Source organism: Narcine bancroftii, chromosome 5 (genome assembly GCF_036971445.1).
Source record: "Narcine bancroftii isolate sNarBan1 chromosome 5, sNarBan1.hap1, whole genome shotgun sequence".
Classification (NCBI taxonomy): Eukaryota; Metazoa; Chordata; class Chondrichthyes; order Torpediniformes; family Narcinidae; genus Narcine; species Narcine bancroftii.
In genome coordinates this window covers 85,822,077-85,834,818 of record NC_091473.1, presented here as the reverse complement: position 1 = coordinate 85,834,818, position 12,742 = coordinate 85,822,077, and the positions used below count along the sequence as shown (strand labels likewise).

The 12,742-nt window shown below is 44.4% G+C and overlaps 1 protein-coding gene across 3 annotated transcripts in view; it reads right to left on the bottom strand.

Moving 5' to 3' along the window:
• The window catches only part of dhx9 (DEAH (Asp-Glu-Ala-His) box helicase 9), a 134,513-nt gene that overhangs the window by 106,001 nt on the left and 15,770 nt on the right, over positions 1–12,742 (bottom strand). For 2 of the 3 annotated variants that reach the window (XM_069938191.1, XM_069938192.1), the window contains one exon: positions 4,106–4,257. The exons of the other annotated variant lie outside the window; for it this stretch is intronic. In XM_069938191.1, coding sequence (XP_069794292.1) covers positions 4,106–4,216 — 111 coding nt within the window. In that variant the 5' untranslated portion in view covers positions 4,217–4,257. The remainder of the gene's footprint in view (positions 1–4,105; positions 4,258–12,742) is intronic. 3 annotated transcript variants of the gene reach the window in all.

Sequence of the window (12,742 nt, the reverse complement as noted above, 5' to 3'; positions counted from 1 at the left end):
TTGTGGCCAACCTGCATGGGGCAACGATTTTCCTCGAAAGTGAGCCTCATGCAGTGATACCATCAGATCTCTGTACACCTTGATATACATGCCCAAGACTGCCATCATCACCCCATTCAGCTTGTTTGAATTCTTACACATGCTGTTTGGGCAAAAGAATGCCGCACAAACCTGATGGATGCAGTGGGGCGAGAGTTGGATGGCACTTTCTTCTACCTCAATGACATCCTGGTGGCAAGCAAAGACCGGCAAGAACACTTGGTGCTCCTCTGCAACCTCTACAACCAGCTGAGTAAGTTTGGACTGACGAATAACCCAGCCAAAAGCCAGTTCAGATTGAAGACTATTGACTTCCTGGGCCATAGGATAACCAAGGGGCCACACCACTATCTAAGAAGGTGGAGGCCATCCAAAAGTTTCCTAGGCCCAGCACAACCAAGGAACTGCAAAAGTTTGTGTGATAATCAACTTTTAATCACAGATACATTCCCTCAACGGCCAGAATCATGTGGCCCTTATTCGCCCACATGGCAGACAAAGCCACGTAACCTGGGACACAGAGTCAATGGAGGCCTTCGTAAAGGGCAAAGAAGCACTGGCAGGCGTTGCTCTTTTGGCCACCCCAGGGCAGACACTCCAATAGCCTTGACGGTGGACTCTTCAGGAATGGTGATCGGTGGAGTTCTGGTGCAGCAGATCAGAGGGAGCTGGCGGCCACTGGCGTTTTCTCCCCAGTCGGCATTTGCAACCTCTAGAACTGAAGTACACCCCTTTCGACAGGGAGCAACTGGCGCTGTACTTAGCCATCTACCACTCCTGATATTTCTTCAAGGGCAGAACTTTTACACTGACCACAAACCCCTGATCTTCACCCTAGCAAAAATCTTGAACCCTTGGTCAGTTTGCCAACAGCATCATGTGGCATATATCTCAGATTACACCACAGATGTGCAACATGTCTTGGGCAAAGAAACATGGTGGCAGACACACTGTCCAGGCAGGCCACCCACGTGCTATCAGAGAGTGGATTTCACGGCACTGGCAAAGGCGCAACAAGTCGATGAGAAGATGCCCCAGTACAGAACAGCCATTTCAGGACCGTAACTCCAGGATATCCTTAACACCACCCTCCTGTGCAATGTGACCACTAGATAGGTCAGACCTATTGTCCCTGTGGCTTGGAGATGACAGGTTTTCAATTCCATCCACGGGCTGGCTCACCCATTCATCAGGACCATGGTCTGGCTGATGGCCAGCAAGTATGTGTGGTGTGATCTCTAAAAGCAAGTCAGCAGATGTGTGAAGGCGTGCACGCAATGCTAGACAGCAATGGTGTAGTGGCACACCAAGACCCCACTGCAGCACTTTGGGCCCATGGAACGAAGGTTTGACCTTGTCCACGTATCTCTACGAGTATCCAAGGGGTTCTGCTACTTGTTCACAATGGTCAACCACTTCACCAGATGGCCAGAAGCAGTCCTGATGGCAGACACCTCCACGACCTCCTGCGTCAGAGCCTGGGGAGCACGGTTCATCATACCATCCCACACCACATCGGACAGAGGGGCCCAATTCACCTCCCACCTCTGATCCATCCTCGCGAGTCTGTGAGGCGCTCAGCTACACCATACTTGTCTATTAACCACAATCGAATGGGCTGGTGGAGTGCTTCCACAGACACCTCAAGTCCGTACTGATGGCCAGACTACAAGGACCCAACTGGGTGGATGAGCTACCATGGGCAATGTTGGGGATCCGCAATGCACCCAAGGAAGAAATCAACACCTCTTCCGCAAAACTCGTGTATGGAGCTCCACTGGTGGTCCCCGGGGAATTCACACTGTCCCTGGATAAGCAACTGGACAGCAGAGCAGCACTCCTCCATAGGCTACGGGAACAAGTTGGCAATCTGGCCCCAACTCCATCAACCAGGCATGGACAAGCGAGGACCAACGTACCCAAAGACCACAGGGCTGCCAGTATGTTTTCATCCGCAGAGGTCCACACCATCCACAATTACAGAGGCCATATAAAACTACGGTGCCATATTTGAATTGAAGGTCATATGCAAGATGGAAGTCTTCACTACAGACAGGTTGACGCCGGCAAACTTGGACCTGGCATGCCCCGTCGAAACGCTAGTACCACACAAGAGAGGCAGACCACCAAAGACAACAGAGACGCTGCCTTTGGACACCAAAGACAAAACCACCGGTTCTGGGGAAGGGTCATGTAGCGGCACACCGCCGCAGCAATCAGCCAGAGCTCCAGGCAGCAAGCACAACCAGGAGCCAGCCCCAGCAAGCGAACCGGAGGTCGTACGGCTAAGGCAGCATAAGAGCCAGCATCCCCAACATGGCACTGGCTCCCGCTGCACAGCCAACGGCAAGGGGATAGCGCGAGGGGAAGAAGGCATTGCAGTGCAAAAAGGGGCCCCACGCATGTGAAACCCACTATTGTTATGCAGGCAGTGGCGTCAGTTGATGGGCCAAACGGCGGGAAAACCAACAGTACAAAAGAAGGGCTTAAGCCCAACAAAACAGAGAGCTATACCTCACTAACCCGTGGGTGTCTTTCTTTTGAGTAGCACGTGACTACAAAATTATAAATATTAATTAACAGTTAACAAGCTACATATGAATCCATGTTATTAACTAGAAAGAACAAAAGACATCTAAAAATCAAACCCCACCCTGTGTGTGTTACTGGCCAAGTTAAGGAGTCCACTACTGATAGTTATATTTATGGGGTCATGAGAGGAAAAAAAAGTCCAAAAATAATTATCTACAAGTTTTAAAATAATTAAGGACCCCAAAGAGAAAAAAGTTAAGATCCATTACAGTAGTAGAACACCTACTAGAGAAAGAGGCCATCACAACCTGCAACCACTAAGTATGAGTGGAAGGGACAGTATCTTTCCATCTCAGCAAAATAGCCATTATAGCAATGATGGAAGCAAAAGCCACTACATGGGATTGTGAAAGTCAGTTTTAAATTGATTAGCCCACTCATATCAAAAATAGCAATAAAAAGATGAGGAGTCAAATTATTATTAAGAACTAACAATAAAGTACGAAATACCCCTTGTCAAAAATTGAAGGAAAGGAAACACATGATACAAAGTACCTTTCTTAGTTATGCATTTAATACGTTGGAAGAAATATTAGAATAAAATTTTGCTAATTGAACCTTAGAAAAGTATGCCCTATGGACTACTTTAAATTGTATTAATGAATGCCAAGCACAAAGAGAAGATGAGTGGACACTTTTCAAAACAGAATCCCATGTAGTTTCAGCAAATGGTTGTTGAAAATCTTGTTCCCATATTTTCTTACGACCACCTACAGAACTATCTTAGAAGAAATCTATAAATGGCAGAAAGCAATCCTTTATTATTAGGTTTAAAATTATATAATTCCCAAATAATTTTAAAATCTAAGTCCTGAGGAAGCTTCAATATTACCTCCTCATCTGTAAATAAAAAAGTGATGTTTGGGTTTTTTAATTTAATAGAAAATTGTTCAAAAGAAGCAAAAGTCAACATAAATCTCAAAGAGATCGCATACCCAAGCTCAGCCATTTATCTTTTAAATAAGAAAATCTCTAAAAGCTGGGGTCAAGTGCAATATACAAAAGTGCTGGAAGAAATTGAGCAGGCCACACAGCATCAATGGGAAATAAGAGACAATTAATCTTTCAGGCCTGAGCCCTTCGTCAGGAATCTGGAACAGCAGGTAGACACCTGAATAAAAAGGTGGGGGAGCAGATGGGAGGAGGGAAGGAAAGGAGCACAGGCTAACAGGTAAGAGGCAATAGGTGGGAGGGTAAAAGAGAAAAAAGCTGAGAAGTGATGGGGGAGTGCCAGAAGGATGAGAAAGGTAGTTCTTTGATTGGAGAAGAAAGGGAAGGGGTGGGGGATAGAGGGATAATGATACTGAGAGAACTGGGGAGGGGGTTAACAGAAATTGGAGGAGTTAACCAAAACTCTTACTTGCACATTATTTATTTGCCAACCAAATCAGTTCGACAAACAATTCACTTTCAGACCTAAATTCTTCCATTTCCAATGAAACAAAATTTAGTTTAGTAATCAAAAATATCATACCTCACAAACAAACTTTTGTCTATTCTTGTTACCAGCTGCACGGATGTCATAATTTGGAGTAACCTTGCGTTTTCCGCACCAAGCATACAGAAAATTCTTTATGTCCGTCATGACTCCGCTTGATTATTAGCCACCATCAATGTATTTGTTCCCTAAGGAATTTAAACATCAGATATTTAAATATTAACCTGCAACCATCTACTCCAGGAAAGGTGCCAATTTATTTGCTTTCACTTTTAAATAATTACACAATCTTCAGTAGCTTTCAGTGACTAATTACTGCCAAAACTTGAACAATTTCTCTTGAGAGTTGCTTATACCTCCTATATATTTCAAAATTTGCTTTTTTTTTAAATTTTAAATATGTCTTAAGATGTCAAAGCAAATACTTTTCCAGGCAAAGCAGTGATTTATAGTCAAATGAAAGAGAAATGATGTAATGCTATTCAGTGATCACAATCCAGTCTCCAAACTAAAAATCAAACCCCACCCTAAGAGAGTTACTGGCCAAGTGAAAGACTCCACTACTTTCAATCTACTTATCCTGTTTATTTGTATCAAACATATATTCTTTCTTTTTTTCTTTGGCTTGGCTTCGCAGACGAAGATTTATGGAGGGGTAAATGTCCACGTCCATATATATACGAGGAGAATTACATACATGTATTTAAAGTGGGTAAGAAAAAGAACACATTAGTATTTAACAAATATTTATTTATCCATTTTGGCGCCTCACAGTTTGGCGGGCAGCAACCTCCTTTGAAGAAGACCGCAGAGCCCACCTCACTGACAAAAGGCAAAGGAGGAAAAACCCAACACCCAACCCCAACCAACCAATTTTCCCCTGCAGCCGCTGCAACCGTGTCTGCCTGTCCCGCATCGGACTTGTCAGCCACAAACGAGCCTGCAGCTGACGTGGACTTTTACCCCCTCCATAAATCTTTGTCCGCGAAGCCAAGCCAAAGAAGATTTATCCATTTGTAAAACCAAAAGAAAAAACGTTTATTGCAAGATCCCCTCTAACTAATCTAAAAAAAAAGAAAGAGGGACTGGGCAGCCCATACTGAGAGTAACTATTTTACCAAATTTACCATAAGGAACTAGGTGTAGAGCTGGACACAGCCAAGAAAGATTCAGCTACCACATTGAAAGTTGTCATCGACTGTTTTTATTCAAATTCAGCACCCGCCCCTTTAAGGGCAGCATGAGCTCAGTCACCACATGCGTGGTAACGTCATAATCGCTGCCCTAGGCGCGTGCTGGGCAGGAGACAAGGCAGAGAGAAACCCTGACGGCTCCATCTTCCCAAGGCTGCCCCGCCACGTGGCGCTACACGCGGCACCGGTTTGCCATGAGAGAGAGAGAGAGAGAGAGAGAGAGAGAGAGAGTGTGCTCCCACACAACCCTTCCCCCCAGAACTGGCTACGCGTCCCACAGTTAGGGTGGGCAGCCGTGATAGATCCAAGTGCGCCACCTTCAAACGGTCCACAGTGAAAAGTTTGTCTTTACCCCCTATGACCAAAGTGAAAGTCCTGCCGGACCACTGGAGGACCTTGTATGGACCTTTGTACGAGCGTTGCAAAGGTGCCATTATATGGGCCGTGTTGAACAAATATGAATTCCGCCAAGTCCAGCTCTTTGGGATGATGTGTTCAGACGCCGTGATACAAGGGGGGCTAGCGAGGATAGTTCCTTACGGAGATCCACCAAAAGATTCACGTGGTCGGATGTGACGTTGGGTTCTGGGCCAAAGATCTCACCGGGCAGCGAGAGCGGCGTTCCATAGATCAGTTCCGCAGAAGACACCTATAGGTCCTCCTTGGGTGCTGTTCTGATGCCGAGGAGGACCCAGGGGAGTTAGTCTGCCCAGCAGAGGCACTGAGGCGAGCCATAATGGCGAATTTCAGATGACGATGAAACCTCTCCACCAAACCATTTGCTTGCGGGTGGTAGGCTGTGGTGTGGTGGAGTTTAACCCCCAAGGAGGTTTGCCAGCTGAGCCCAGAGCGTGGAGATGAACTTGGCACCCTGTTACTGGTGATGTGTGCCGGGACTCCGAATCTAGCGATCCAATGGCTGACTGGCGCACGTCTCTGTGGAAGCCTCTTTGATGGAAATGGTCTCCAGCCATCTCGTGGCCCAATCGACATAGGAGAGGTGGCGCTGCTGATGAGCCAACCACGGATCTTTGGCCATTGCAAATGCCTTTGTGAGGGGCTTGTGGTCAGTGAACACAGTGAAGGGTCTGCCCTCCAGGAAGTATCAAAGGTGGCAGATGGCCAGATACAGTGCTAGGAGCTCCTGGTCAAAAGCGCTGTACTTGAGCTCCAGCAGGTGCAGCTATTTGCTAAAGTCCAGCTGGCGCCACTGTCCATTGAGCCACTGCTCAAGTACGCCCCCTACTGCCATGGCTGAGGCATCCACCGAGAGCACCGTGTGTGTCTCCGAGCATGGGTGCACCAATAGAGTTATGTTGGTGAGGGCCTCCTTTGTTGCGGCAAAAGCAGTCTCTGCCTCCTCCAACCAGGTCAGGACTTTCTCCTTAGCGGTGATCAACGTGAACAGCAATCGCATGGTGCGGGTGGCGCCAGGAATGAACCGATGATAAAAATTCACTATCCCCATGAACTCTGCAGGCCCTTGAGGGTGGTTGGCTTGGGGAACCGCTGGATGGCCACGACCTTATCTGGTGCTGGGGCAGCACCTGCTGCCGAGATGATGTGATCCAGGAACTGCAGAATCTGCTTGCCGAACTGGCACATGGCCACGTTGACAGAGAGGCCAAACTCCGCCAGTTGGGCAAACAGAGTACAGAGATGGGCCTTGTGCTCTTTGCGGTTGCGGCTGGCGATAAGAATATCATCCAGGTAGATAAACACTAAGTCCAAGTCCCTACCCACAGCGTCCGTGAGGCACTGAAAAGTCTGGGCCGCGTTCTTGAGGCTGAAAGGTATATGCAGGAATTCAAAGAGGCCAAAGGGGGTGATGATCAACTTCTTGCCAGTGTCCTCGGGGTGGACCGGGATTTGATGATATCCCCGCACCAGATCGACCTTGGAGAAGACTTGCACGCCGTCGAAGTTGGGCGAAAAGTCTTGAATGTGGTCGCGTCGTTCAAACGCCAGTAATCGCCGCAGGGTCTCCAGCCCCTGGAAGATTTGGGATCCATGTGAGAGGGGATGCCCAGGCGCAGTCCGAGCGACAAACAATCCTGAACTCCTGCAGCTGGGAAAACTCCTCCTTTGCCAGCTGCAGCTTCTCGGGCGGAAGTCGACTGGGCTTGGCGTGCAGCGGAGGGCCCTGCATGGAGATATGGTAATATACCCCGTGCTGGGGTAAGGTGGCACTAAATCGTGGTTGTAGGATGATGGGGAATTCCTGGAGTATGCTTGAATACCCATCCCTGGAAGTGGCGATGGCGGCGATCTCAGGCCTGCAGGCGTACGTGGCATCCATCGCACCAAATGGAAGGTGCAAGTGTTAACCAGCCACTTCCGCTTCATGTTGACCAACAGTCTGTGTGCCCTCAGGAAGTCATCCCCCAACAACGGAGTACCCACTGAAGCTAACACGAACTTCCAGCGGAATTTCTCTTTCCCGATCTGGATCTGCGCCCTGTGGGTACTGAAGGTCTTGAGGGCAGAACTGTTGGCTGCCTGCAGGGTGGGACCACGAGATCGGGTGGGCAGTGGAGGGGCAGGACGCACAGCTCCGCTCCTGTGTCCACCAAGAAATGCCGGCCTGTGGACATGTTGGTAACGTGAAGGAGGCTGTTCACGTGGCCAGCCGCCACCATTAACAGCAGCTGGCCAGGTCATTTCCCTGGAAGTCACGCGGCACTTACGAGCTTGCGCTCCCCAGCGCTGATGGTAAAAGCACCAAGTGGAATGGTGCTCCTCCGGCTTGTGCTTGGGGAAGTGCTATGACAGGCTGGCTCTTGGTCGCGCAACCTGACTGAGGCCTGCTTCATTCTCCCTCTTGGTGCACTAGAGGGTGTCAATTCAGGCTGAAACTCGGAGTGGATCCGTGGAGGCACGCTGCTGAGGAGAGAGTCCAAAAGTGCCAAGTAGCAGGTTCCTGAGGGCAGGATTTTTTCCCTCGGCTAGTGGGTTGTGTATCAGATCGTCCACCCTGGCTGCCGTTTCTTTGTCCAGCACGCTCACAACATGGTAGAACTTTGTGGCTTCTGCTGAAATGTTCCTCAGTTGAAACTGCGCCTCTGCCTGCCCGAACCGCATACACAGGCGATGGGTCCAGAAGGGGGGCAGTTTGATGGCAACAGCGTTGATCTCTGCCGGATCCATGTTCTTGAGACCAGAGAAGCGTCTGGGCTCAACGGGGTCACCAATTTAGAGCTGGACACAGCCAAGACTCATCCACCACGTTGAAATTCATTAACGACTGTTTTTATTCAAATTCAGCGCGCGTCCCTTTAAGGGCAGAGTGAGCTGTCATCACATGTGTGATGATGTCATAATCACTGCCCCAGGCACAGGCTGGGCAGGAGACGAGGCAGGGAGAAACCCTGATGGCGCCATCTTCCCAAGGCTGCCCCGCCACGTGGCGTTACACACGGGGCTGGTTCGCCATGAGAGAGAGCACTGCCACATAGGAAAGAATCAAGTTTAAAATTATAATTCTTAAATTATGTGGCAATATTGAATAAATGGTCACCAAACTTCTTCAAATTTGAAAAAAGTATCAAATATCCGACTCCTAATTTTCCCCAAACTTAAACATGACACAATAGCAGAGAAGCATTGAAGTAATGTGGCTATCGGCCACCGTGAGTAGAAGAAACATGCTGAGTAGAAGAGTTTCAAACCAATTTACTTTTTCAAACTCGCGTGCTTTAAAGGTCCATGCTGGTCCCAGCAGTCTCTGCACTCGTGAGGGGCAGAAGTGACATCAACTTCCTGTATGTTGTTTTACCCCACACTGAGAGCTCCCAAATACGTCTCTGACTGCGGACTCGACTACAACTGCTGGTTCGCTTGCTGCTTGGGTGAGTTGCTACAGTAAAGTAGTGGGTTAGGATCCTTCCATTTAAGTAATATGGCTTTTCTAGCCAATAATGTTGAAAAGGCAATTATTCGCTGTGCGAAGACAGGCATATTTGCTGGTATGATTCCAAAAATAGCTGTAAAAGATTTGGTTGTAATTCTAATCCGAGAACTTTTGTTAGGGTTTCAAAGACAGCTTTCCAGAAATTATCTACCTTTGAACACGACCAGATCATGTGAGTTAAAGTGATCACCTCAACTTTGCACCTATATCGAGTAGGGTTTACATTGGGAAAAATACGGACCAACTTATCTTTGGTGGTGCCTGATGTACCACCTTGAACTGAATCAAGGAATAACAGGCACAAATTGATGAAGTATTTACTAGCAATTATATGATCCCATTGATCGTCCAGAAGCAATTCTTGGAATTTCCATTCTCAAGCATCTCTAATTTTATAATTGGACATCAGTTGCTAGTTAAGCAAGCTATTTTATATTGTAGTTATTAACCCTTTTTGAAGTGGATACATCTGAAAAAGGGTGTTTATCATATTAGATGGATAAGCAGAAGGATAATTTGGAAGTAGGCAGAAAGTCCCTAAATTGCAAATACCTCAAAAATTGTGGCTTGTTCAAATCATATTTGTATGCTAACTGAAAGACATGAAGCAGTCTCCTGCGAATAAGTCTGAAAAGGTTTTCCATATTGAAAAAGCTTGATCAATCAATTATGTTTTAAAAAAGGACAATGCAGTCTCTACTACCCTGAGGAATACAAGTCCTTTTCACACTGGCTAACCTATAAATTGGCCATTCAATGAACCAGTTAAAGAAGGCATTTTTGCCATTCATACTGGACCACTGTTAACTGGTTCTCTATATGCTTTCACACTCACCACCAGGTATCCCCAGGGAGAGGGGCCCCTATCCTCCACCAGTGATGTTTAAGTGACGCATCTGCTCATTATGATCTTGTATTTAATCAAAATTAACCATGCCTAATAACGTAATTAAGCATTATCTGCCACACAGTATGAGCCCTTCAACCACTGTCACTGTGCCGTCCTATATAAAACTTTATAAATGTATAAAAGACCACATTAAAGTGGAATAAAACACAAAGCTACACAATTTATTAAGACAGTGGGAAAGTCGGGGATGAAATACACACATTGAGCGATGATGGACCTGCCCTCCCAGAATTCCATGTGGCAGAGAAACCCTTCCACGTCTGCTCCATGAGTGTTCCTTGCATACAGTCTTCCCTGGGCTGCATGGAATTCTGGGAGGACACATTTCATCCTCGACTTTACGTCTTTATAAATTTTGTGGCTATGTTTTATTGCTGCTATCACTTTCCCACGGTCCTTTATAAATTGTTTTATACTCTGCAAAACATAATGCTTAATTATGTTATAATGATTACGCATGATTAATCTTGTTTAAATACAAGATCATAATACATTGATCACGATTTAGTAAATTGAATAGTAAGTTTATATTTTCTTTTTAATTTTTTTGTTTCCTTCACGGTCCTGCACTCACGCAAAAACATCATCAACACATCACTAGTTTGTCCCCGGATAGTCCTTTCACACTGGGGTAATCGGCACGCAGCCATCTGACAACCCATGGGATGATTCCACCTACCTAGGCAGTCCATCCTGGCATGATTTGACACCTGCATGACGAGTAAGGAGCATTCACACTGGACCCTTAACCTGTATATTAGGTTTTTTAAAAATATATTTTAAATTTTTCCATGTATGGAATAAATTCATTATACAATAAGTTTTTTTTAAATTTTTCACACTATGAACCATATCAACCAAAATATGTACAAATGATTCTCATTAAATTTACAGTGGTCTTTTCTCCCTTTTTCCCCCCTTTCCCTCCCTCCCCTCTGCCCACCCCCCCCCTCCAAAACCCATAAATATTCAACATTTACAATACAATAGAACCATAAAACAATATCTTCACACAAAGGAAAATAAACAAGAAAAATGCATCATTATTTATTACACACTGAATCTAGTTGTTTTGTCTTATCATTTTCATTTTAGGGGATGGAGGTCGTAGGCAAGCTCTCTCTGACATGTTCCATGATTGGTTCCCAAATTTATTCAAACAGTGTGACTTTATTTTTTTTTATTATTTTATTTTTTCCAATGAAATACATTTATTCATTTCCATGTACCATTGCTGTATGCTCATGCTCTCTTCCATTTTCCAAGTTGACATTATACATTTTGCTAACACTAAGGCTATCATAATGATTTTTTTTTGGACTTTATCCAATTTGAGGCCTAATTCTCTACTTCTTATGTTACTTAAATGAATTATCTCTGGTTTTTTTGGTATTTTTTTGTAATTTTATTTAGCATCTGATTTAATTCTTCCCGTATTTACTTGCGTACATATCCAAGTTTCATGTAGTGTTCTTCCCATTTCCTTCTTACAGCGAAAACATCTATCCAATAAAGTTGAATCCCTTTTTTTTTAATTTTTGAGGAGTAACATATACCATGTGTAACCAATTATACTGTATCCTGCATAACCTTGTTTATTGTATTCTTTATAGTTCCAGACATAACTTTTCAAAATACTTCATTTTTATCTTTATGTTTAGATCCTTTTCCCACTTCTGCTTAGGTTTATAGTTTATTTCATTTTCCTTATCTTGCAGCTTAATGTACATGTTGGTTATAAATCTTTTAATTATCATTGTGTCTGTAATCACATATTCAAAGCTGCTTCCTCTGGTAATCTCAGTCTGTTTCCCAATTTATCCTTTAAATAAGCTTTCAACTTAGGATATGCAAACATTGTACCATGAGTTATTCCATATTTGTACTTCAGCTATTCAAATGTTAATAAATTATTTCCAAAAAAAACAATTTTCTATTCTTTTGATTCTTTTTCTCTCCCATTCTCTCAAGGAAAGGTTGTCTAATGTAAAAGGGATTAGTGGATTTTGCGTCAATAGTAATTTTGGTATTTGATCATTTGTTTTTTCCTTTCTAAGTGGATCTTCTTCCATGTATTAAGTAAATGATTCAGTACTGGTGAGTTTTTATATTGCACCAGCTTTTCATCCCACTTATAAAGTATATGTTCCGGTACCTTTTCCCCTATTTTATCTAGTTCTATCTTAGTCCAGTCTGGTTTTTCTCTTGTTTGGTAAAAATCTGATAAATACCTTAATTGTGTGGCTCTATAATAATTTCTAAAATTTGGTAATTGCAAACCACCTTGATTATATCCCTCTGCTAATTTATCTAACGCTACCCTTGGATTCCTCCCTTTCCACAAGAATTTCCTTATTATTCTCTTTAGTTCCTTAAAGAATTTTTCTGTTAAATGTTAATGTTTGAAATAAGTATTGTATCCTTGGGAACACGTTCATTTTACTTTCCAATGTTCTAAGTCTTCCTGCAATTTCTTTATTAGTGGCTGATAATTTAATTTGTACAAGTGGCTTAAGTTATTATCTAACTTAATTCCTAGGTATCGGATTGCTTGTGCTTCCGATTTAAATGGTGATTCTTTTTTAAATTCTATATAGTCTGCGTTACTCATTGGCATAACTTCATTTTTATTTGTGTTGATCTTGTACCCCACTATTTCT